The sequence below is a fragment of the Aphelocoma coerulescens genome, chromosome 1A (genome assembly GCF_041296385.1).
Source record: "Aphelocoma coerulescens isolate FSJ_1873_10779 chromosome 1A, UR_Acoe_1.0, whole genome shotgun sequence".
Taxonomy (NCBI): Eukaryota; Metazoa; Chordata; class Aves; order Passeriformes; family Corvidae; genus Aphelocoma; species Aphelocoma coerulescens.
The window spans coordinates 3,002,038-3,028,847 of record NC_091014.1 but is presented as its reverse complement, the minus strand read 5'-3'; the positions used below and the strand labels follow the sequence as shown (position 1 = coordinate 3,028,847).

General features: G+C 44.7%; 1 protein-coding gene across 2 annotated transcripts in view; it reads right to left on the bottom strand.

Moving 5' to 3' along the window:
* CHCHD3 (coiled-coil-helix-coiled-coil-helix domain containing 3) overlaps positions 1–26,810 on the bottom strand; it is a 127,360-nt gene that overhangs the window by 5,091 nt on the left and 95,459 nt on the right. For both annotated transcript variants that reach the window (XM_069034234.1, XM_069034244.1), the window contains exons 6-7: positions 22,527–22,597; positions 674–809 (exon numbers count right to left, since the gene is read on the bottom strand). In XM_069034234.1, the coding sequence (XP_068890335.1) occupies positions 674–809; positions 22,527–22,597 (207 nt within the window). The remainder of the gene's footprint in view (positions 1–673; positions 810–22,526; positions 22,598–26,810) is intronic.

Sequence of the window (26,810 nt, the reverse complement as noted above, 5' to 3'; positions counted from 1 at the left end):
CAGATCTGAGCAGAAATAAAGATCAACAGACTGATTGAAGCACTTTCTACACATCCTGCACGTGGACTGTGAGCACATTTCCAACTGGTTTGTTTAAGAACACAACTGAAGTCAATATATGAATTTCTGTATTTGAAAGATGCAAGCTGATGAAAAAGAGAAAAGCTGAGAAGTTGTAGCTTCTTTTAATTTAATGATTTCCATATTGCTGTCATTTTCCTTCATGCTGCACTAATAAAGCATGAAGATTTAATCTGCAGTGACACCCACACCCTAAAAACTGGAAGAGAGGAGGCCAATAGCTGTTTTGGATAACCCAAGACAGAAGAAATCAAGAATTCCAAGTGGTGACCAAGCTAGTTGGAGACATCCATGAATTTCTCATATTTATGGTGAAGAGTCCCAGGTAATTTAATCCCCTTGTTTTACTGCTAAAACTGCAGGTAGCAGGAAACATCTGCCAACAGCAAGAGCTCCTACACTAAACAACAGCTTCCTAGGGGAGGAGATGGAAACCTGAGCATTTAAATCAACTCCAAGTGGTCTCCACGGAGCTCTGGGAATGCACGTACTGGGAAATGCTTAGGCATGGAAGAAGGACTAACTGGATAATCTGATCAACTTCCTCTCCTCATCATTCCATCATTTTTCAGTGGGAGTAAGTCCAGCTCACCTGTTTGGCATGATTGACACAGTGCAGGTACTGGCTGGCCAGGGCAGAGCAGCTCAGGGTCTCCTGGGCGTGTTCCCGGTAGCACTGGAGGATTTTATCCTGCAGCTCCCCACAGATCGGGTGGGACTCGTATCTCCTGTGGGAACAGAGAACAGCTTCAGGGTTTCCTTCTAAAAACATCTCAGGAAAGACAAAAATCTTTTAGTATTTTATTATTATTATGATTGAATCGGTTTGGGTTGGAAGGGGCCATAAAGACAATCTTGTTCCAACCCCTGCCATGGGTAGGGACACCTCCCATGATCCCAGGCTGCTCCAAGCCCCATCCAACCTGGCCTTGAGCACTTCCAGAGGAAGAAATTCTTCCCTGTGAGGGTGGGGAGGTCCTGGCCCAGGCTGCCCCTGGATCCCTGTAGGTGTCCAAGGCCAGGCTAGACAGGGCTTGGAGCACTCTGGGATAGTGGGAGGTGTCCCTGCCCATGGCAGGGAGTGGAACTGGGTGATCTTTAAGGTCCCTCCCAACTCAAGCCATTCTGTGATTCCAATTCTCATTTTGCTGATTGGCCAAGGCAGATCTAGTTTCCTCCAGCAAGGAAATGAAACACGAAGCACAAACGCTGCTCCTCCAGGGAATTGACTTCTTGACAATCACTGAAGACGTCATGCTAAAAAAAGGGAATGTGAAGTCACCTTGATTTTACACTCTGTACCTATATAAAACATCTCTCTCTCTCTTCATTCATTACCCTGCATCTGTGAAATCTAAACCAGAATTTAAATGCAGTCCCAGGTGCTTCCACACTTTATGATCTCCAAGTTCAAACTCCTGCAGACTCTTATGGAGGAGGATTTTCCCTTAATCCCCCCTCTGCTGAGATCAGCACGTGCTTCAGAGGCGTGTCAGGCATTCAAATGTGCAGTCACAAGCACCTGCACATGGAGGGAGGATGGCAAGGGCTGGATTGGGACAGGGAACAACAGAAGCACCAGGGATGTTCTCTGTAGACGTCTCCCAGCAGTGATGATTTAGGTCCAGCTAAACCAGAGCTTGTTTAAAATGCTCAACCCCCTGGTGTGAACTGATAAACCAATAAAACAGAGCCTAAATTAACTAAAAACACCCAGAGTAAACCTCGCTGTGCCTATATTCCAAGTGATTTTAGAGTGACTTATGTCCAGGTGAAGAGAAAAGGGAATGGGCTGCTCTACCCTCACTGCATAAATTCTGTCAATGCACCTAAAGCCATTTCAAGGGGGGAACTCTCTAACCCATGATAAAGAGCTTTTTGATTGCTTTTTTTCCCAGAGCCACGCCATCAGTGACCAAAATCCAGGTATTATCCCTTCTTCCAATGCTTTGAAGGATTCCATACATTGCCAACCATATGGGAGCCCTGTGGGACACATCATCTCCCACCCTACAGTGACTTCTTTTCATACTCTGACTTTTGGGGTGGGATTTTCAAAAACCTGCTCTCAGCCCTGTCCTTCCAGGTCAGTGAGAACAAGGCCACTTCCTTCAAGTTGACCAAGTCCGTTTCCTTGGATTAATCTCTTGGAGGCAAGCACTGTCTCTGTATTGATCAGCTGTGCTTGTTCCACTCCCCTAATGCTCTGCTGGCACTTTGGGAAAGCACTAAATGAAATTACTGCCTGGCATTAGAGGGCCACAAACCACAGGCTGCAGGATCTCCTCTTGAGGAAAGGAGATTCCATCGTGCATGATGGGAACCCCTCTGAAGGGTTTCCTATTGATTCCTGTCGGTGATGGATCACAGGACTCTCAGATGGATGGTCAGAAACAACAGCAAGGAAACTCCTCCAAAGGGAAATGAAGTATCTCCCTAACAGAGAACCTCCTGAAGCTGCTATGATTCCATCAATTAATACTTAGATGGGATACTGAGAAGGAATTTCTGGCTGGGAGGGTGGGGAGGGGCTGGAATGGAATTCCCAGAGCAGCTGGGGCTGCCCCTGGATCCCTGGCACTGCCCAAGGCCAGGCTGGACATTGGGGCTTGGAGCAGCCTGGGACAGTGGGAGGTGTCCCTGCCCATGGCAGGGGATGGGACTGGATGGGCTTTTAGGTCCCTTCAAACCCAAACCCTTCTGTGGTTCTATGAATAAAAGTAATTTTACAGAAGCATTTAAGGGTCTGTGGGGTTTGACTGGGGGAAAAGCTTGTAAGAAAAGGTAAACAGTGCAAACCCAGCAATTATGTGGATGTGTCAGGAAAATGTGGAAGTTTTAAATGCCTGAGTGGATAAAGCAACCTTGTCTGGTTAGAGCAGGAGGTCCCTTCCCTGAACTATCCCATGTCCCAAGAGAGATCTGCATTTTTGGACATGTGGTGGGACAAGTGTCACCAGAGAATCCCAGAATGGTTTGGGTTTGAAGGGACCTTAAAGCCCATCCAGTGCCACCCCTGCCATGGGCAGGGACACCTTCCACTGTCCCAGGTTGTTCCAAGCCTTGGACACTTCCAGGGATCCAGGGGCAGCCACAGCTTCTCCAGGAAATCCATCCCAGGGCCTCACCACCCTCACAGCCAGGAATTCCTTCCCAATCTCCCATCTAAATGTCCCCTCTTTCCATTTAAATCCCTTGCCCCTTGTCCTATCACTATCTGCCCCTGTAAAATAAACAAGACTCTGTCCCACATTGTATTTATTTATTTAATTGCTCCAGGATTTCACAACTAAACTGAAGGAAAAACACCAGCCCTAGGAGTGCAGCAGGAATGCCAGGGAATGCTGACAGATCTCCAACTCCACTCAGTGCAACTCCAGAACTCCTTTACAGAACCAACACACCCAAAATCTCCAAATGCTTTTCTCAGCAAAAGTCAATACGAGCAGCAGCCACATGGCATGCAAGGAACGAGGTGTTTCTTAATCAAGTTTGCAATTCCTTGATCTGCTTTCCCTTCTCCAGCTGCTCCTGAAGCACCTCCCATGCCAGAATAATCTTTCTGTGCTGGAATAAACCTCTGAGGGAGCCATGCACCCACCTTTTCCATCGAGCTGATGCATCACAACCTCATAAAGGTAATAGGATGACAACACAAAAGGAAACGAGAGAGTCTTAGAAAGAAATATCCTATGCTAAAGCATGAAAAGAAAATTTAATGAAGGGAACTTTGTACTCATCTGGGTTCTCTCAAAGAGCATAGCTTATTGTACTCCTGGGGGCTCGGCAAGAAGAGCCCCTTCATGGCATTCAAACAAAATGTCTACTAAAGAGGAAATTTGAAATCACCACGGTGAGCTTTGCGAGTTTCGTGCTAAAACTGACACTCTCACTGAAGGAATCTGAATGGCTGATGAGTTTCCAGCTGTGCAGGTATCTGGCATAATCCCCCCCAGATCAGGACTTCAGGCAATTGTCATAAAATATGGGGAAAAAAAATAGCAACAAAAAGAGATAAAAATAGTGCCATGAGATGGGCAGGAGTATCCAGGGCTTAATTTAATTCCTCGTTAAAGTGCTGACACCTCTCAAAGGCAGCTGATTTTATTTGTGTAACCCTTGGCTACTTGTGAAGTACTAAATAAAACAGACCAGACTGGTGCTCTGTGCCCGAGCAGCACGGAACAGCCCAACCTGCAGCTCTTTGAGGTCAAATCTTGCTGTGCCTCTTCCAAAGAGCAGCTCAGCACATCCAAACCATAAACTGGGGGTGGTTCCTGGCACGAGGCCATGCTGGGGAAATCCAGGGAAGTCTTAACTCGCAAACAAAACCCTACAAATGAACGTGATCCCACTGAGCCCCAAAGCACCAGCACAGGAGGGTGTTGGAGAGGATGCTCTGACCTGTTTTATTTCACCCTACTGATGGAGGAGAGGAGCCATGCTGTGACCAGGCCTGGCAGAATGCAAAATAAAAGACAAAAAAAGGAGGATGTTTCTTGTCTCAGTGTTGTCACAACACACACAAAGGTTAAGGAAGAACAAATTGATGCAAACAGATGGTGAAACAAAAGGAAACTGAGGCAATCTGCACCCTCACGGTGGGCAGCCCATGAAGTGTGCAACATCCTAATTGTTTTCAAGTGCTTTATGAACAGCCACAAGAGGGTTTTCAGGAGGATCTGTGGGAATTTAATCAATCAACATCATCTGGGTCCAGCAGAAATTCCTTCTGAGAAAGAACAAATCATGTTTCATGGAATCATGGAATGGTTTGGATTGGGAGGGACCTTAAAGCCCATCCAGTGCCACCCCTGCCATGGGCAGGGACACCTCCCACTATCCCAGGCTGCTCCAAGCCCTGTCCAGCCTGGCCTTGGATACTTCCAGGGATCCAGGGACAGTCACAGTTCTCTGGGCAGTTTGGAAAGGGGATGAGTGAGGATAGAAGGTGGAGTCACAAACGCTTCAGAGAGAAGTCAGTAGGGAACTGGAAATAGCACAGAAGCAGAAGTGGGACATAGAGGGCTTGGAAGATGAAGATGTGTGATTTTCCTGGGATAACAGATGAGGAAGCCAGTGGCAGGATGAAAGGGGATGATGTGAATTTGGGGTAGGAAAGAATCTGCAGCGCTGCTTTCACCAGACACAGTCAGGGCAAACATCCATTTCTGTCGGCCAGGAGGGAAAAAAAAGGTAAAATAAACATTGGTAGCCTGAGCAGAGATGGATTTGGCTGAGCAGATGGACAGGAAAGGCCACGCTGGAGGTACTTTGCTTATGGAGGCAGCAGGAGAAACGTGAGCCCAGCTCAGGAGACCCTGAGGGAAGGGCAGCTCAAAGCTGAAGTGTGAACAACACTTCTGACACCTCTGAAACAGCAGCGAGGCACTTGTGCTCTCCATCATCACCCAAAAAGGTGCTGGTGAGAGGGGTCTTTTTTTAACACGACCTCACCCAAAAAGAGTCTCTTCCAGCAGCATCACTGCCGAGCGAATCCACAGGACGGGTTTGTAGCACAAAAAATAGTTGTAAAACAGAACCCAGGGAAAAAAAGACAAAAGGGCATATGGTAATGAAGGTCCTCATTGCTGCACCATTATTTTTAGTTTTTACATTAATTTACTCTTTATATTAAACTATTTTTAAAGATTGTCTTCGCACATGAAGTAGGTGATGACTTGAAGGCGTGTCACGAAACACGCGAGGCACAAAGCAAACGGTTCCGCTCTTCCCCGAATGGTTTGGAAGGAATAACACAGATCTGATTGCTGAATATCCACCAAATGCTGGTCCCTAATCAAGCTGTGCCCACACAGAGCCCTCACAATCACTGTGTGGGAAGTGCTGCCAGCAAAAGATCAAGTACTGCGGAGTCGATTCTTGCTTTTATTTACACTCCAATGCAGAGTGTGACTTCTCCAAAAGGTGTAAAAGAACGAATTTTCCTCACCAATCTCTGCTGAAATGCAGGAGGAGAACCACGGTGGTTTCTGCTCCACAATTGAGAATGTAAAATCTACAGAGTAATGCTAAATAAATGATTTATGGAGAGGTTGGAGCACAACTTACTGCACCTTTTGTGCTACTAATGATCAAGTCCGGTGTTAATCTTCCCTGTGATATTTTCAGATCCTTTCTCCAAAAATCCCAGCACCCCCAAAACCACAGGCAAATGTTTGCCATCCTCTCATTTATTTCATCTCTCACCCAGCCTTCTCAAAAGCAAATAAAGATCCAACACACATTCTGACCTTTGGAATTTAGGGACAGAGACGAGAAGAGGAGGGAAGACATTCCAGCACATTCACACACACTCACTGCAAGAAGAGAGACATTTAATGATGTCTGGGGAGCACCAGGCCAAGTTCAGTATGTTGGCAAAATCCTGGTTTTACAGGGATGACTGGCAGAAAATCCTACTGACCTTGCTAGAGGGCCAGGTTTTCAACCTGGAGAGTGTTTCCCACCTGGTCAAACACCTGGAATGCTGGCTGGATATTGGAGCAGCCTCTTGGAAAAGCAAAGTGGAAACAATTTCCTTGTGTTGTAAGAAAGAGAGGGAGGGAAGAGCTTCACTGAGTTAAACAGAAATGATGATCTTAAATCTGGCAAAGCAAGTAATGAACAGAGCTTCAAGATGCTGGAGAAGGACTGGGGACAAGGCATGGAGGGACAGGAGCCAGGGAATGGCTTCCCAGTGCCAGAGGGCAGGGCTGGATGGGAGATTGGGAATTGGGAATTGCTGGCTGGGAGAGTGGGGAGGGGCTGGAATGGAATTCCCAGAGCAGCTGTGGCTGCCCCTGGATCCCTGGAAGTGTCCAAGGCCAGGTTGGAGCAGCCTGGGATAGTGGGAGGTGTCTCTGCCCATGGCAGGGGTGGCACTGGATGGGCTTTAAGGTCCCTTCCAACCCAACCCATTCCATGATTGAGCAATTCCACATTTGCACATCCTTAATGCCTTTCTTGGGCAAGGACTTACAAGACAAAGACAATAGGAGGAGGATCAGGAAAAAATATCCTGGTTGGGAACCCTGATTTGTTGGATGAACTGGTTGCCAAGGTAATTCTTCAGACCCTCAGGACACTACATGAGGACCAGATCTCTTCAGCCCAGAGAGGACAACTACAAGAGCTGGATCTCCAATATCAATGAGCTACAGGATGAAATTATCAATGGATTACAGGAGACAGGCAGCCAGAGAGGTTTTCTAGCAGTGGCTTTACAATGCAAAAATAATCCAAACCTTTCCCAAAAAACAGCAAATGAAAAGCTGGGACTCACTGTCAGGGGATATTGGGGTCATCAAAAGCATGTTTGGGTTCAAAAACAATTACCCAGGAAGGTGTGAGATGCCCATCAGGAGATTACAAGCAAGATTTGGCTCAGGAAAGCCCCACACCACCACTTGTTTGAAGGCAAAATGGCATAACTGCATATTTCTCTCATTTTTAGCACATTCCCCAAAAACCCACTCCCGGCTGTTGCCCAACAAGCTCAGGGGACTCTGATCTGACCTGCTGTGGCTGCCTATACCTCAAATATCTCGAGGAGCAAGCTATCAAATGAAAACAGGATTCCCATCAACCCTGAAAGACAAAATGAATCTGAAGACTTTTATTTAAATGGCTATGAATCGACTTGCACTCTCCCAAACCACAATTTGTTTATAAAATTCCCCTCCCCTCCAGAAAAAGAAGAAAAACCCCCTTAAAAGAAAAAGCACACCACCATTAACACACAAATGCACCTCTCCCACAGCTGGCTCCTGCAGCTGCAAAGGGAGCAGCGTGTGGGAATCACCCAAATTTAGGATGCACGTTTCTTTTCAGCTTAAGGGAGAGTTTTTAGTGAATAGCAGGATACTAAAATAAACAATCACGTGGATGGCAAGGATACAAATTCCTTCTAACAGGGGCATGGATGCTGCTACAGAGTAGGAAAGATAATATAGGAACTGCAGGCTTTAATTAGAAGGAACTCGAGGAGGACCAGTTTTATCTCTGTGGAATATTTTGTAGTACCTAAATGTTATATATAGAAATATATAACAAAATACTTCTTGGGCTTGCACACATCAAACCCAATGCCTAATTTTGACAAGTTCACAGACAAAGAATGATCCCAGATGTAGCCAAGCCTGCCCAACCACTATTGAGGACAAAATCCAAACTCTTTGCAGCTCCAGAGTCTGATCAGCTCAGTGGGGATGGAGCCAACCCCTCCAATTCCACAATTCCATCATCAGCAAACCAACATTTGCCTTCCAAACCTCATCATGTAAACCCAGATCACCAATTATTTTTAGAGCTTGCATGTGGAATCACTTGAGCTCAGCTTTACTCCATCCAAAAAAAAAAAATAATATTAATGAAGATTGGCAAGACTCCACTTGGCTGTTCAGGAGAACACAAGTTCAGGATCATCACTGCAAACAACACCATGTGCTAGAATTCCTTACTATTTACTCCTAATAAGGAATTTGGAGGAGGTTTATGAAGGTTTAGGGAAGCAAAGGAATCAAGGCTCTCCTCAGCTCCAGCTCATGGAAAGGCAGATCCAGCCTCTGGGAGACTGAATTGATGCTATGCTGATATTTCTATGATAGAAGTGGCTGATGCCAGTTCAGGACTACTTGGATATATTAGCTACCAGTACATGATACATTAAACCTCAATATTTCTGATTTTTAAAGGAAGAAATAATTCTGCAACAGTTTGAAACCTGCTTCTATATAAAGGTGGCAAAAAATACAGTTTCATCCACTTAAATGATCCATTTTAATGGTATCCCTGTCCCTACATTGAATTTCCCACAGTAACTTTCCATCACTGTGTGTGTAAAGCACACAGACACACACACAAAAACTACAGACAGACCCAAATGAGCAGCACCAACCAAATCCAGGACAGCAAAGCACATTCTGGATTTATTACTGCCACTTATTTCCCAAGAGCTACGACTCACTGCAGGCTTTGTAAAGGGCAACCATCACACCATCATCCCCAAATCGTGGTGATAAAACCTTCACTGAGCCTCACACTAAAAAAAAAACAACAACCCCAAACCAACCAGTTTTGCCTTTATAAAGGTGCTAAATAATATGTTCTAACAAGCAGACACTTCTCTCCTCTCCAGCAAAGGTCAACTACAGCACTCAACACAAAGCACCACAAGACACTAACTCGTGGCACATTATTATCCAAATATTACTCTCCAGAGCAATATATATTTAACTATTCTCTTCAGCTATAAAAGGCCCCAAAACCCTGTTAACTGACCACAAAAATAAAAGATATTATGGGCAGAAGCAGCGTCCAGAAAAAGCAATCACCAGTTAAACACTTCAAGCCTCGCCGCTCCCGTGGGTGACGATTACTTGAGGGAACTGAAGGTTGTAATCTTAAGAGACAGCAGAACAAATGCCAATTTTCCATTTGGGCATGAAGTTATTTAAGAAAACAGGCTTGGATTCACTCTGCTAAGCCACAAAGGCCACGTGTGATTCCACAAGTCTTGGACTGGGATGAGGCCCAGCCACTCTTTTCATAAAATAGAATCGGCCGGGCTGCAATGACAATAAAATGTCATCAACTCCAACAAAGAGCAATAACCCCACTGAGAACACGCTGATGGTGAGGGGTTACTGGACCTTGCTCTAAATTATCTCGGCCTTAACGTGCTTGTGCAATGTGTTACAGAAACATTCAAACAGAATGCCCTCAACAGCCTTTCTGGCATCCAGGGAGGGAAAACGCTCCTCACTGGGGCCAGGTCAGGAACTGGAGCTGGAGGGATGAGCTGTGAACGACAACATTCACAGTTTTTCACTGTCCTCATTAGTTTAAAATTATTTTTCAGGTTGTAATCTTTCACTGCCTGTTGGTGGGTGTTTCCCTCAGGCTGTTGTAAGACACAACAACGAGGATACTCCAGGGCTGGAGACCCTGGGAGAGCTGGGGGTGCTCATCGGGAGAAGGGAAGGATCCAGGGAGAGCTGAGAGCCCCTTGCAGGGCCTAAAGGGGCTCCAGGAGAGCTGCAGAGGGACTGGGGCCAAGGGCTGGAGGGACAGGAGCCAGGGAATGGCTTCCCAGTGCCAGAGGGCAGGGCTGGATGGGAGATTGGGAATTGGGAATTGCTGGCTGGGAGGGTGGGGAGGGGCTGGAATGGAATTCCCAGAGCAGCTGCGGCTGCCTCTGGATGCCTGGAAGTGTCCAAGACCAGGCTGGATGGGGCTGGGAACAGCCTGGGATAGTGGAAGGTGTCCCTGCCCATGGCAGGGGTTGAATTGGATGGTCTGGAATGTCTCTTCCAACCCAAACCATTCCCAGACTCTGTGAGGGCACCAGGGGAGCAGTCTGAAGCAGAAGGCAGAGCATACTGATGGAAACCTCAGTGCCAGCTCACAAAGACCTTCCAAAGGTCTCTCCTCACCCCCTCTGTGTGCTGGCAGCACTAATCAGACTCTGGCTTACTTAACAGAACTTCACTCTGCTCCAAGAAAGTCATTCTTCTGTTTTATAACCTTAGCACAGATGATTTTCAAGCTCTGATTTCTTTGTGCCAAGGTCTTCAGGTAGTTTGGGAGAGGGATGCTTTTAAGTTAAAGCAGCTCAAGTTTGACAAACTTTAGATTAACCACTCACATTTTCCCCAGTTAGGTCGTGGCCCTTGATTTCAATTGGTTCTCACTCAAGTTTTCTGCTAATTGCTGCTGTCTGAAGAATTCAACTTGCCGCTGCTGAGGCTCATCTTGTTACAAAGGATGGTGCCAGGCTGAGAGAAGGAAAATAGTTCTTGCCATCTACAGATGAAAATGGTGATCTTTGCCATTGTGCTGGGGTTTTTGGGTTTGTTTTTAAGGGCTTAAATATAACAGTCTGAAATAACCCTCACAGGAGAACAGTCATAATTTACGGGAAAATGCGCCAGGGATGGAAGTTTTAAGAGAAACAGCTTTTTTTTCCCACAGACCTTTCCTCCTCCTCCTGGCTGGGAGAGCTGGGAATTCAGCTCTGGAGAGAAGGCTCCAGGGAGAGCTGAGAGCCCCTTGCAGGGCCTAAAGGGGCTCCAGGAGAGCTGCAGAGGGACTGGGGCCAAGGGCTGGAGGGACAGGACACAGGGACAAGGGGATTGAGGGGATGGGACACTTGTGCAAGCAGGTATAATTTCAATGACCTCTTTCATTCCATACAAACAAAAAAGGCCTCTCTGAGGGGTCCTGCAGGAGAAAGCAGCAGGATTTTCCCACGTTCATCCCACTCCGTGGGAAAGGTGAGTCCACTTTAAAGCTGAGGTGGGAACAAGTGCAAACCCCCACCCCCCCCAAAGGTACAGGGAGCTCAGAGAGACAATAATGAACATAATTAGTCACTTATTGTTTGCTCTCCTTACAACCCTACTTTATAATGCTCCTGCCAGCAGAGCTGGTTTATGGCATGTCTTTTTCATGCAGCAACCTTTCCATAAATCAAAGCCTCAAAGCAATACCAGGCAGTTTCTCCTGCAGCCTGTTTGAAAATAAAAGTTAACACCGAGCCCTGGCTGTTATCAATCTTCATAAATGTGTCCATGATACAGCAAATCTGTTCTGTATTACCCCAGCTCTGATCCTAATGCATGCACAGGAGCAACCCAGTGGCTTAATGGAGCTCCTAAATGGCTTGGAAGTGGGAGCCACGTTAAGTGGCAGGGGAACTTTGAAAGGACTAACTGCTTTTCTCATTTCTTTCGATATAGGATAAAATTATTCCCCTTCTAGCTTGAAAAATGTGTACTGTGCTATGACAGGAATTTTCACACACACAAATAGAGACCCCAGGAAAACACGGGTCGTGTTCCAGGGACTGCAGTGAGAAGGGGAAATTATCAGTATTTGAGCTGTTCCTTTTAGCAGGGGTCTGTGGGACTGAGGGCTTTTATATTCAAGCACTGAACTGAAAATCTGAGAGAATTAATAAACTTATTGCAGTGGCACCCACACCCTCTGAAGGAGGGGAAGGGAGACCTGATCTGTATTAATTTGTATTTTTCAGGGCCTAAAAGGGCTCCAGGAGAGCTGCAGAGGGACTGGGGCCAAGGGCTGGAGGGCCAGGAGCCAGGGAATGGCTTCCCAGTGCCAGAGGGCAGGGCTGGATGGGAGATTGGGAATTGGGAATTGCTGGCTGGGAGGGTGGGCAGGGGCTGGGCTGGAATTCCCAGAGCAGCTGTGGCTGCCCCTGGATCCCTGGCAGTGTCCAAGGCCAGGCTGGGCATTGGGGCTTGGAGCACCCTGGGACAGTGGAAGGTGTCCCTGCCCATGGCAGGGGTGGCACTGGATGGGCTTTAAGGTCCCTTCCAATCCAAACCAGTCTGGACTCTCTGAAAACAATTTATTTCCAGTGCAGATCCAGAGCAAGAGGTGGAATTTGATCTTCCCCCATCTGCAGCAGAAGGGATCCAAGGAGCAGCAATGACTTTTTCTGCCTGAATATCACATTTCCCAGGTACTGAGCAATCAAAAGAATTCCTGACCCTTGCAGCATCATGCTCAGAAACTAGAGAGGAGCAAAGATCTCCACATTTAAATTAGAGATAAATTAACTTTATTTTGAATTACTTCACTTCAAAAGCCCCCACATCCTTTTTTTTGGACTGTCCACAAGAATATCTGCATTCCTCTACCTAGAGAACCAGAAGTATTCAGTAGAGAAAAACTGGTGAATTGCCTAAATTTGACACTCAATTTACCAATAAACCACTTGTTTTTAAGATCTACATTGACCCATTGATGGGATCTTTTCATTGAGAGGATTTTAACAATTTTTTGGCCAAACTTTTGCACTTAGTCACGGTAAAGGGAAAACACAGGATGGAAGAAAAGGGCCTGGATTCCCTCAGCCCCTCTCAGAGCAGGATTTCACTGGCAGCAAAGAGGTTGTGTCCATTCCACACTGATCTACAAACCCTGTCCAGCAAAACCCATCCTGATCTTTCTCTGCTTCCAGTAATTCCCATGGCACAGCATTTGTTTGGAATTTTATCCCTCTTAACCCTCCCTTGGCAGGGGAGTCCATCCTTATAAAGTTTACAGCCACACTCCAGTGGTCTCCTCTAAGGTACTCAAAATAATTTTATTTTATTTAGTTTCTTTTGCTCAGTTCCTTTCCTCAGGGTTAAAAAACCTGGCTCGAAATATTTCAGGGCATTCTTTGATTTAATATCCCAGGCAGGTAGATGGGGAAACACAGTGAGATAAAGTGTGTATTTATAATTATTTAGGTTTTAAACACTGAAAAATTTTCCAATTTTAGTTACAGGTCTCCTGCATTTACAGAACCATTAACACTGAACTGCTCCATAAACAGCCCCGAGGAAAAAATTCTTCTAAATTTCTCCTACTGAGCAGTTTTGTGTCTTTTTATCCTTTTTTAGGGATAGAAGGATGTGCTTTTTGTGCTTCCATGGAACATAAAACTCAGGTCACATCCATCCAAGCCAAAAATGCCAAAGCAAACCACAAACAGCTCAGAAATCCCCTCTAAAACCAGCAGGAAGTGTTCTGGCTTGCTTCAGAACGAAGCTCATGTTCAGGAAAATTGGAAAATGCATTCACCAAATACCGTAAAAAGCTTGAAAAAATTGGGTTTAGGTGATTTCATGACAGATATATTAATTTTTCTCCCACAGATCTCAGTTTTATGCTTTAAAAAGCCACTGAAAGAATCAAGCAGCACGCTCAGAAAATAATTAGCATTTTGCAGCGAGGAATACTGAGAAAAACAGGCCAAAATTTGAAGAAAATACAGGCAGAATATCAGGGAAAAAAAAAATCCTGTAAAGGACAAAGATTAAATAACAGCAGAGCATTTGAAGGGAAATAAATGAAACTTGAATTTTCTGCCAGGGAGATGGGATTTTGCTGGATCTGAGTCCTTCCAAGCCCCCTGGATAACCTTTAGCTCCACACATGGCACAGTAACACCAGCAAATGGCTACAATTAATTGACTCACAGTCATTTTTAGAGATGCCCATTAGGAAACCTTGGGGAAAGCTTGGGAAAAACTGGAATTTTCAAGCTAAAATAAGAAAGGATTTTTTTTGGTCAAGGTTTGGTATCCTCTGGGAAATACTTCCAAAATGGTCATATTCATAAATGGCAACTCATGTCTATAATTCAGTTGTCAAAATGACCAATTTTCCCTGATCAAAGGAGTAAATTGATGAATTGTGGAAGTTTCAGGGTAGAAAGAGGAAGCAAAGCTCATGAGAGCAGGATTGATGCTGTTCCCCTGTTCAAAGCTGTATGAAAATGTACATTTTGGTGAACTCCTGGAGAACACAACTGCTTAAGAAATGAAATTATGGTCAGAAAAACCCACTTAAGCTGGAAATGCTACAGGATCAACAAAGAAAGGCAAAACCTCACTGCTTGAGGCTACTGAAGATGGAAACCAGAAGTTTGGTGACTTAAAACCTCTTGCTGTAAGTGAGACCCAAACCAACTCACTAAAAAAAATATACACATTTTGTATGAAGAAGTAAAAAATGGCAGCAATTAACCCCTTAATTCCAGATTGAACTATTGTCCCTCAGACCTTGGCCACATCCCCACCCTTAGGGGATCCCAGTGGTGTCCCACTGTTCAGGAGCTTTCTGTTTTAATTCCACTGCAGAGATGGATTAATTAAAGCTAAATTTACACGAGGCAGGTGGTTTGCTGGCATTTTAAACCACAAAAAAGCCCAAACCCCAGGCACACCTGCAAAGGCTTCCCCAAAATCCACATGCTGCTCCTTCTCCAGATGTTTCCAGCTGCTGCTCTGCACTGCCAGGACCTCCAGTGTGAGGATGAGCCTTAAATAAATGCAGTTTGGTTCTGGTGTCAGCAGCATTTCTGCTCTTTGGATGCTCTGAGGATGAGGATTTATTTTAAAAATGTAAAGGCAACAGCACCTGGTGCTGGGTGGGTGTCGGAAGATAAAAAAGTTGTTGGAAATTCCAGACCTGATGGGACACCTGAAACCCTGACTTCTACCCAAGGTCCAAATCTGGTTGGGATTCACCTCAGTTTAGACTGCCCTGAGCAAAAAGAAAAATAAACCCCAATATTGGAAGATAAACTGCAATTACCAGTGTAGCTCTGCCATTAGAACCTACCTGTCTCCTAAATTCTTACCTATTTCCCAGAGGAGAAAAAAATATAAATATTTTTATGCCATTTAGGATTTCTATACCACTTTACCTTTTAGTAACAGGGTAAGGCAGGTACACTACACCTGCCAGGTGTCACCATTCTCAAGTCCAGGAATCATTTTTATTCCCAGCAGTTAAAGTTTCCCTTTTGAACTCATCTCATGTGAACCAGGAGGTATCAAGATGGTTCAACACTTCCCTGGAAGTGTCCAAGGCCAGGCTGGATGGGGCTTGGAGCAATCTGGGATAGTGGAAGGTGTTCCCCCCACTGGATGTCCTTTAAGGTCCCTTCCAACCCAAACCATTCTGTGATTCTACAATTTGACCACTTTAAGAAACCTAAATATTCATTTTACAAACCTTGTTTTACAGCACTTCACAACAAAACCCAGGATTTGAGATTATTTCCCCACATATTTACTGCCTGCTTTGCCTTTAAATTGGGATTTCCCTCAGGTGCAGTCCAAGCAGAATGGCTGTGGTGCATCTTCTTCCCTGATTTTCCAACACTACTGGAAAGGAGATGAAAAAAAGAGGAAAACCGTATGTCATGTGGTAACATATAGAGATAATTGGTAATTCATTCTTCACCCTGTGCCCAGAACAGGTGAATTCTCCTTAAAAAAATCCCACCACCAGCTCTGGGAAACATCCTCCTTCCCCCAAGAGAGGTTTGCTGCTGTGGGCTCCCACATGAGATTTGTAGGATTTGATCCTATGGATGGCTTGGCCTCATTAAAAACATCCTTAGAAAAGGTATTTGTAAATCTCAGCCACGAAAGATTAGGAAATACAGAACAAATTAATAATAAAAAGGAGCTGCTCTGGGGTTTAACCTCACGGCTTTAATGCTGTAATTGGGAAATCAGCGACTCATGTTTGGAGGAAATCCCAACAAAGGATAAGGCATTAAAACAAGAGGCTTTGTTCCTTGTTTGCAATAAACCTTGGGAGGGAACAGGCAGCCAGATGTCCCCTGGCAGAGCCTGGAAAGCCAAACTCACTGGGAGGAGCCACTCATTCCTAGGGAGCAGCTCCCAAACCCACAGCTGGCAGCAGGGACTGTCCCTAAAGAGGGCATCCAGCAGTTTTCCCGGGACTGGGCTGATTCCCAGCACACCAAAGGAGAATCCCATCGATTTTACTGGGGCCACCGAGGTGAGAGTGCAGAGTTTCACTCTCCTCTTTCACAGGGAAGTCTTGAAAACGACTTTGTGTTTCTCTGTAAGCAAACAGAGAAGAGCAGCGGTGCTGGAACACATTTCCCTTTCCAACACATCCACCCTGAACAGGAAAAGGATCTTCTGAACAGGAAAAGGACCTGCAGATCATAAAATCACAGAATGGTTCAGCTTGGAAAAGACCCTGAAGATCATCAAAGATCTTCCAGTTCCAACTCCACCACCACAGGCAAATTTTCCCACACAGTTATCATCCCACTCTATCCTGCAGTTATCCCCCCACAACAATATCCTACAATAATTATCCTGCTCCACCTATCCCCCCTCCCAGAAAATCTTTTATTTTCCATATTAATCCCTATAAAATTTTAAAAGTTCCTACTCCTGACTTGGTGCTTTACAAACATTAATTTTAAGATTGCTTTCTCTATTCCAGACAGTAAAGGATCTCACTGTGTGAAAAACTGGGGATAGCCCGAGGGGAGGTTTAATGAATGTATCCATGATTTCTAGAAAGGGGGGGAAAAAAAAAAGATTATGCCAAACGTGGAAAAAATTGACTTATCCTCTTCATTAATGTGCTCTCTAAATTTTGAATAATGGATTTTAAAAGTTAATATCACTCTCAAAAACCACAGAGCTTCGATCCTGTTTCCTGACCAAACAAGCACATTTAAATCTCACATCAGAGCTCAGAGATTTCAATGAAAACACATCCCCCTGCACAGACTCACCGTTCTCCGTGAAAGAGAAACACACAGATACTACACCAGGCTCCCTGGCTCCCACTTTGCTCAGAAGGAATCTGCATCCAGCTCCAAATGCACAATTAATATTTCATCCAGCCCTGCTGAGTACCCTTGAGCTCCTAATTGACTGCACTGATCAAAGGAACAAAGTTAAATATCTGCGTTGCTGGAGGGGAACCCAAAGTTGTCGTGTCTGAAGTGACAATCACAGGTAAACACACTGAAAAAGGGCTTTAGGGAATTCTGAGATTCCAAAGGATAACAGGAGAATGGCCAAAGGATTCTCTTATTTATTTATCGGTGCAGAGCAACTGAGACAGGGGGAACTGCTGCCCACCAAAGTCCCCTCCTTAAGCTGGAACCAGATGATTTTTAAGGTCCCTGGGTCAAAGCACAATCCCTTGAACAAAGCAGCAGAAAGTCCAACAGATTTCTTGAGTGAGTTCACAGCCCTCAGGTGAATCCATGAGGGCCAAGCCCTGAGTGAAAGAACTGAGCAAAGAGAAGAGTTTACTCAAAAGGAACAGGATTTGGGACGTGCAAGATAAACAAGAGACTGGAAAAATCTATTAAAGTCTCTTTCCAAAGTCTCTTCCCACCTGAGGCAGCTCTGTGTGCTCAGAATCGGGACTGGTTTCAAGCTAAGAGGGGTGACAGCATCACCTGCATGCTGGAAAACTGTACCTACACTTGGCTTGTGGAGTGAAACGTGTTTGAGATCAGACACCTCTGCTTGAATCACGGTCAGAAACTCTTGTGGTGTCAGCACAGCTGTGTGTGAAGAGGTGCAAGAGCAGAAGGAGAAATAAGACCTTTGAGTAGCTCTGTTGCTAAGAAAAGCTCAGGGGTTGAGCTGAGTTATGGCATTTAACTCTTTAATTCCCAGCATCATTTACAAACAGCTCACGCCTCTCTAAGGGATGGCAGGAGTAACTTGGGACCATCATCCCCAGACAGAACACGTGAGAAAAAAATCAAGGATACCACCAGCAACAGCATCATCAGCAAACAATCCTGCAGGGATTCTCTCCTGACAAAGCACCACCTCTGTTTGCTGTAAGAGAAAAGATTAATTCCCGAGGTTTCTGGGCAGAGCTCGCTGTCCTTGGCTGAGCAAAAGATGCTTAACTAAAGGCACAAAGCCTCCAGGCTCTGCCCAAGGATTTTTAGTAGCTTCCTATTTTCTGTTATTGAAAAAATAGTATTCATATAGGATTGAAAAAGTAGTATTTCATTAAGAACTGATAATCTGGACTTTTAACTTTCATTTTTAAAAGCAGCTGATGTTAATTCAGGGCCAGGTTGGATGGGCTGAAGCAACTTGGTCTGGGGAAGAGTCCCTGTCCATGGCAGGGGGGGGAACCTGAACTTCCAACCCAAACTGTTCTGGGAATCAATGATGTTATTTAAGGTACAACAGGAACTGCTACAAACTGGAAGTTTGGGTCTGCACAAGCAGAACTAAAGTACCAATTCTTTGCGTGGCTCTCTGCACCACAGATTTCTGTGTTACAGAGGTATGTGAGCGCAGCAGGATGGTGACTGAAGATATTTGCATTAAGAAACTATCAATATTTCTCATTTACAGGCGGTGCAAGAGCCCTTCAGAAGTCACCATATGTGCCCCAACATCAGAAGGGTAACGAGGACAAGGAAATAAAGCCACACTTCCCTGGACTCAGTCCAAAGCCATCAATAAAAAGCTGATTTTTTCTCTCTCCTGCTTTTTTTCCCTCAGTGTCCAAAGATTTGGCAGCACTGCTTTGTGAGACAATTATATCTGAATATCAAAGTGTTGCTGTTATTAATTTACTGTGGTTTCACTGCACTCCTTCTCAGCTTCACAGTTCACAACAACATCAGTTAGAACACAAAGGAACTACTGCTAATATTTCAAATATTCACAGCTGAGCATCAAACAGAACTTCATGTGGGAGGTGTCCCTGCCCATGGCAGGAGGTGGAACTGGATGATCCTTAAGGTCTTTTCCAGCCCAAACCACTCCATGATTTTCTGATGATAACAATGCCTTAAATTCTATTTTCAGTAAACATTAATGAACCAGGCTTTGTGATAGAGAAATCCCAATTAAAGGAAGACATGATATTGATGATTTGTCATTTATTCCCCCCCATTCTATGGGAACTGCCAATGAGGGTCATGTCGAAAAGTTTATAATAAAGGGATAAAGCTCCCCAAAAATCTGTGACTCAATAAACACCCTGAACTTCCAGATGATGCAAAGGATCCTCTGGATTACAACTGTGTCAAAGCAAACTTTGGGGAATTAATTCCACTCTTGGGGAAAACCTCACCACCAAACTGATCAGTCAATCCCCAAGGAGGACTTGGGGTTTCCATCAGTCTGGCCAGCTGGGGATGAAGTTTTTCCCAAAAAAGCCCAGCAGTAAGAAGCAATTCCACATTGTCCATGAGAGCAGCGGAGCAGGAGAGGAATGGCAGAATATTTAGGAAAAAGCACCAATGCACAGCTACAAATTCTAAATATACCACCAGAAATCAAAACCCACAGAAGAGAAGAACATTTATTTTAGGCTGCCTTTGCCCTCTCTGCTTCTTAAATGAATAATGAAGATGTCACTTGGCTCGAGACACCACGGGGGAATAAAATGTCACCACCACAGCTGCCGAATTCCCCGCTCCCAGCCCTCCAAATTAAGGGAAAAAACCCACAAAACAAAGGGAGAATTTGATTAGGAAAAGTTCAAATCCTTGCCCAAAGCCTGGCCCTTCCTGTAATGGTGCATTCTTCTCTTCTTGTGTAAACTTCTCATTATAACAGAGCCATCTTCATAATGGAATAATTGGGGTTATAATGTAACTGTGGGAACATAATTCCAGCTTTAGGAGGGGCAGCATGGCCCTGTAATGTTGTTTTAATGTGATTTGGGGACTGCAGGAACTGCCTGAACCTGCTCACTTAGGATTTGATCAATGGGAATTAGGCTCTTAAAGAGATGAAGCATTTGATAATTCCCAATTTGATCAATGTGAATCAGGGCCTTCGTGGAGATAAAACATTTCTCATGGACGTTTGGAATATCAGCTTAATGCAGGCAGCAATAGGAACTGCAGACTGAAGACTTGCAGGTCTCTGATCCAGATCCATGTGGGGTATTTATATTTTTCCCCTTTTAATGGGGTTTAATTATCCCTAGAGACTGATGAGGCCACAGCTGATGTAATTTCAGGGATTAAATGGAGGAAGGAAAATCCAGGAAATATTTAATATATAACAACACCATCCACTTCTTGCTCTTGGAAGTGATGCAGCTTAAAAAGTGGAAGAAATTCAAGTTCTATCACTAAAACTTGGTCCCTAATTCTAGACATGCCTAAAATAAAGTCAGACTATTTGCTAATAACCCCACAATTAGATCCATTAATCTTGCACTTGGAACCTGAAATCACAGGCAGCACATGGCTTTATGCATTAACAAAATTTAGCAGCTCAACCTTACTTAATTCTTCTTTTACAGCCAATTAAACAACTCTTTAAACACCACTGGAGCCTCTGTCCTCTGAATCCTCACGTGCAATTAAACTGCACATGAGAAGTGCCTGTGACACCAAAAGAGCATCTTTAGGTCTCACTAAATCATTCCTCATTTATCCATCAAGTTCCATGAAAGAGGCAGCGATAAAATAACATCTCCTGCATTGAAACCTTCAATACAAGGACACGGTGTTTAAAAGGATTTTATGTAAGGGAAAACCTTAAAGAAGGAAAGGAATATTGGTATTTCAGGCACTTCATCAAATCTGCCACAATTTATGTGCATATTTCAGGCACCTTTTGATTTCCTGGTTTTTTCCTTTTGTTGTCTTTGAAGGCAATGGACCAATACTGGATCCACTGATGTAAAAATTACAAATAAATTTTAGGAAATTTGGCTTCAAGTGCAAAAGCAGCACAGCAATTGCAGTACTGCTATTACAGAGCAGTCAAATGGATGATTTCAATTTATACCTTTCTAGAAAATTAAGAAAAGACCAAGCTCATTGAGGGTTAGGAATGTGATTCCCTCTCCAAATTCCCCTCAGTAAATACTCCTTGATTTCTGTACCCTTTAAAATGGTTTTCTTTAGTTTCTTCAATGCTCAAGACTGGCCCCTGCTCTGTCAATCAGCTCCATTTGTACAGAAAGGAACCCAAAGTATTTATTTATTTATTTTATTTAGGAAATCATTTACGTATCAGGAGGAAAATCCCAATCCCAAACCCATCTCCCACCTCTGACCACTAAACCCAGCCAGAGCTCTTCAAATCCCAACAAAACCTTGTTTTGGAATAATGCAAGTGAAATGAGGCAATCATTTGATTTAAAAAGCTGAGAATATCCCACTGTAACAGAGGAAGGAGACACCCAGGTGGGAATTTTATCCCAACCTACCTGGATTTCCAGACATGATGGAAAACCCTCTGAATTATGCTTAAATCAGACCTTGATCAATGGTCATCCTGTCCCTCTTGCTTAAGGGACAAATGAATTTAGTGCTCAGTATACTCTGCACCATTAAACACTACAAAGTTTTTACATACACACCAGAGAATATTCAACAATTCATGCTGTTAAGAGATAAAATGTGTTTTTCTTACACTTTTAAAATTTTATTTGTATCATTACCAGCAGCTCAGAGAGGACTTTTCTCTTCCTGCTCATCAAAAATCAAAACAAAACACAAACCAGAAGAAAATCCCTCCACAAATCTAAAAAACTCGTGGCAGAATAATTCATTTTCTGCAGCATTTCTTGGTTAGAGGAGAGAATTGAGGCTGTAAAAAGTTCTGTGTCCTCACTAAAATGATAAATGGAACCTCTTGCCTGAGGGATGGAGCAGCCCAAAGGGAAGAGTCCAAGGCTAAGGGTCACTGTCACTTTGATCCATCAATTACCAGATCTTCACTTCACTCTCTTCAGGACTAATCAAAATTATTTAATTTGACCTTCACTGTTGAGGGCAGAGTGAAATTCCTCATTTAAATCCTTCCTATGGTGCGAGCAGGGGATGGATCAGATCGTGATGCAAAGCTGGAATCCCATTTTCAGTGCTCCATCAGAGAGAGGGAATCTATTCTTAGACTATTTCATGCTTCTTATCAACTATAAATTAACAAATGTATACTAAGTGTGCATCCCATTTCTCTGCAGCTTATGGTTCCTATGCATTGGCCTCCAAATTCTCCCAAATTCCCTCCTTTTAACAGCCAGAGGGACTGATGGGATCTGTGAGGGAGGAAAGGGGAATTATTGTGCATTTTAATGTGGATAGAACTCATCCAACTGCCAGGAAAAAAACAGGAGAAGCGACTCACTTGAACCGAGCTGAGACTTCATCAGCAGCTTTTTGGTATTGCTCAGTGGTGACTTTGTAGAACTGGGCACTCTGGAAAGAAAACAGAATAAATACAGATTTCAGTTAACAGCATTTACAGGCACGCTAATATCTAGTCAATAAAGCTAATTTGGATTTAAGTTGTTTCAAAAAACCCTCAAAACCTAAACATAAAATGACAAAGTTTCAGAAATTACTTTTTTTGGGGTTTTTCTTTTTTTTTTTAAGTAAGTGCATCCTCTTGATTATGCAAAAGAAATGGCTCCTGGGGAGGAAACTCTAAAGGGACACAGGGTAGGAATCCCATACTCAGCACAAGGTGCTCCTGGACTCTTTGCAACTTCTTCATTAGAAATTAAAATCAAAATACGGATTCTTTACTCCTTTGCAGTGCCCTGTTTGTGTTCCTCACACCCATCTCCTCCCCTGCCTCACAGGTGACACTCGAGCCAAGCTTCAAAGTCACACAATAAATTAACCATGGCTCCACTTTCCCTTTTGCTCCTTGCCTTGAAAATGCCTCTCTAAGGAGTTCCTGGAATATTCCAAACTCCCAGGTTGCTTCAATCAGTTGCTAATTTTAATTTTTAAAGCCAGGCAGCTTCAGAACTGATTTTCATCTCCCTTAAACCCAGGGATGGCTTTGATTTGGTTCTACAAAATCATTCATTTCCAAAGTACAGGTGGGAGATGCTCACCAAGCAACAGAACTCTTCGATGTGTGAAAACAGCAAGGGCAGTTTCTGGCTGTGGGAAGAAGGGGAGGATATTCCAGAAGAGTGCAAGGATGGCATGAGGTCAGACAGCTCTGAGAGAGGCCTGGAGGGGCTGGAGCACGTCCAGGGAAGGGAACGGAGCTGGGAAGGGGCTGGAGCTCCAGGAGCAGCTGAGGGAGCTGGAAAGGGGCTCAGGCTGGAGCAAAGGAGGCTCCGGGGGGACCTTGTGGCTCTGCACAAATCCCTGACAGGAGGGGGCAGCCGGGGGGGTCGGGCTCTGCTCCCAGGGAACAGGGACAGGAGAGAGGGAACGGCCTCAGGCTGGGCCAGGGGAGGGGCAGGGTGGATATCAGGAAAATTCCTTCAAGAAAAGGGCTGTCCAGCCTGGTAATGGTGGAGTCCCCATCCCTGGAGGGATTTAAAGCCCTGTGGATGTGGCACATGGGGACATGGGGCAGTGGTGACCTTGGCAATGCTGGGAATGGTTGGACTCGATGATCTCAAAGGTCTTTTCCAGCCTAAAGAATCCTGTGATCCTACAGCCTGAGACAAATCACTGGAATGTTGTTTTGCTTCATGTCTCAATAACACAGAGGTGGCATTTTTCAGGAGGTTTTTATAGCCTCGGCACAGCTGGACCTCAGCTATAATAACCAAGGCACCTGGCTGCCCAGCTGGAGGGAGAAAGCCAAGTTGAAGCAGCTCAAAACTCCTCTGAAACCATTTTCCTCTGAATGCTGGTGGAAACAGGGCATGGAGAGGCAAAAAGGTTCTGCTGGCATTTGCAAGAATTCTCGTGTAGCTTTGAGTCATCGGCATCCCAGGGAGTGATGTTAACATGGCAACAAAATCCTGACAATCCCACACTGGGTGATTGCATCAAAACCAGCTGAATCCTTATTTTAACAACCTGGGACTTTATCCCACGGTTTGGAGTTATTGATGCCTCAATATTGATTTTGCATCTTTCAAGTATGTAACATATGTCAGGCTGGGAGAGCTGGGACTGTTCACCCTGGAGAAGGTTCTGGGAGAGCTCAGAACCCCTTCCAAGCCTAAAGGGGCTCCAGGAGAGCTGCAGAGGGATGGGGACAAGGGCTGGAGGGACAGGACACAGGGAATGGCTTCCCACTGGAAAAGTGAAATTTAGATGAGATATTGGGAAGGAATTCCTCGCTGAGAGGGTGGGGAGGCCCTGGCACAGGTTGTCCAGAGAAGCTGTGGCTGCTCCATCCCTGGAAGGAATTGCTGGCTGGGAGGGTGGGCAGGGGCTGGAATGGAATTCCCAGAGCAGCTGTGGCTGCCCCTGGATCCCTGGCAGTGTCCAGGGCCAGGCTGGGCATTGGGGCTTGGAGCAGCCTGGGATAGTGGGAGGTGTCCCTGCCCATGGCAGGGGTTAGGACTGGATGGGCTTTAAGGTCCCTTCCAACCCAAGCCATTCCATGATTCCTTAACACACATGGATGCCACGATCCAGTCCACGGGAAGCATCATTCCAATTTTAATTTGGGGTAAAACAAAGCAGTTTAGCTTAAGACACTGATGTATGGAAAAGCAAAATGATGGAAACATTTTTAGGGGGAAAAAGATAGAAAAGCCTGGAAGTAGAGAGATCAGTCTTCCACAAAAGTCCTAGATGACACAGGTCTGTGGTCACTGGGTGAGCAAACACGTCCTGAGGAATATTTATCATCTTATAAGCAGTGCTGGTCTCACTCCTGCAAAAACACTTCCTGAAATTCCAAAAGAAGCAGCACCAACTACAGAAAAAAAGGCAAAGAAAAACATTTTTCCTTCCCACTTCAAGATTTCATCTTCCAAGCTCTTTCCTTGTGAATGATAATCCTGAAATGTACCGAAATCAGTAAATAAAATGCCAGCTCCAGACAGGGGTAAAATTGTATTGCAGGGCTCCTATTTTCTCACAAATGATAACAAATTGGGCAAGAGGCACTGCAGGTAAAGGTCAGGCCTGGCTCAGCAGGAGCTCAGAGCTCTGCTGCACTCCCCACTCCCAGCCCCACACCTAATCACTCATTTGCACCAAAACCGAGCTTTCCACGCACGGCACCGGCGGTCATTTATTTTTTCATAAATCATCGTTGGCCAGCGAGCAAATGGAAGTGAAATTCTCCTCACACCAGTGACCCCCTGGCATTCAGCAATCCCAGCTGCCCAATGACAGCCAGGCCCAGTTTGTTGGGATGGGATGGGATGGGATCGATAGGGCCGGGATGAGCCCGCGACGGGCGGCGGGGCGAGCGTGGCCGGGGCAGGGCTGAGATGATGAATCGCTCTCCATCACCCCCTGTCCCCTCCCAGGCCAACACGGACTGGAATCTTATTTAGGCTGCCATTTATCTTTCTTTGGCCCGGTCAATAAAGATGAACAGAACAGTTGTAAGGATCGATTGCAATTTTTTATAATTTTCAAGCATGAAGGAGCATTTCTGACATAAAAACAATATTGGGGGTGTACTTGTTCTGCTTTTTAATTGCAGTTCAAGTGATCAACTGAGCTGCTATGTATGCCCACAAGTTTTAATCCTACAAGCTATCAAGAAATCATTTGTTATCTTAGATGAAGTGTGCTGTTTGTTGGCTCAGGCCTTCCTTTGAAATTCACTCAGATTCCCTTTTAGAGATAAACTCTCCGTAATCCAGAGATGAAGTTTCATTTTCCCAGTCCTCCCTAATCCTCCAGGTAAAAGTGCAGTGGTCATTTCCCTAAATACAGATTAAAAATGGTGCCGTAACATCATTTCCTCATCTCCAGATAAAGACATATATTTATTATCTTCATCCCTGGAAGTGTCCAAGGCCAGGTTGGATGCAGCTTGGAGCACCCTGGGATAGTGGAAGATGTCCCTGCCATGGCAGGGGTGGAACTGGATGAGTTTAAAGTCCCCTTCCAACCCAAATCCAGTGGTTTTGGCCCAAAAGTAATGAACATATTGCAGTAAAATTGAGTAACAAGTGGTGCCTTTTCCAGAGCCACCTCCAAAGTGAACTGAGAGAAACAGAGGCCGAAAGAGAAGTTAAAGAGAATTTCAATTTTCATTGTAAATCCACCCAATTTTCCCTGACACATACACAGAGCCATAGAAAATACAAATAATGCCATAAGTCAGGAAGAGCAAAATGAGATCTAACCACGGGTGAAAAGTGTTTTCACCACGTTTGCCACTGAAATAATTTTCCCTGAGTGAAAGTGGGAGCAGCTTTTTAAAGCTGGAGGAATAAGAGGAGAATTATTTCTCTCGACAGCTCTGATTTCAAAGGTCTGTGTAAGAAAATAAATTCCTGGAGCCCCTCAGAAGGTCACTGTTTTGTCTGCATGGGGGACCTCAAAGCACGAGTACACGTTTCACTCTGGGCTGAAAATCTTCAGATTTGCAGCCAGGTAAAGTTCTGAGAGATCCTGTGTCATGCAAGCTGATAAAAGATTATCAAAAGAACAAGGAGAACTTGAGATCCCTCATTTAATTTCACCAGAGCTACTTCACCTATATGCACCATTTTATTAAAAATGTGGTGAAGCTGTTTCT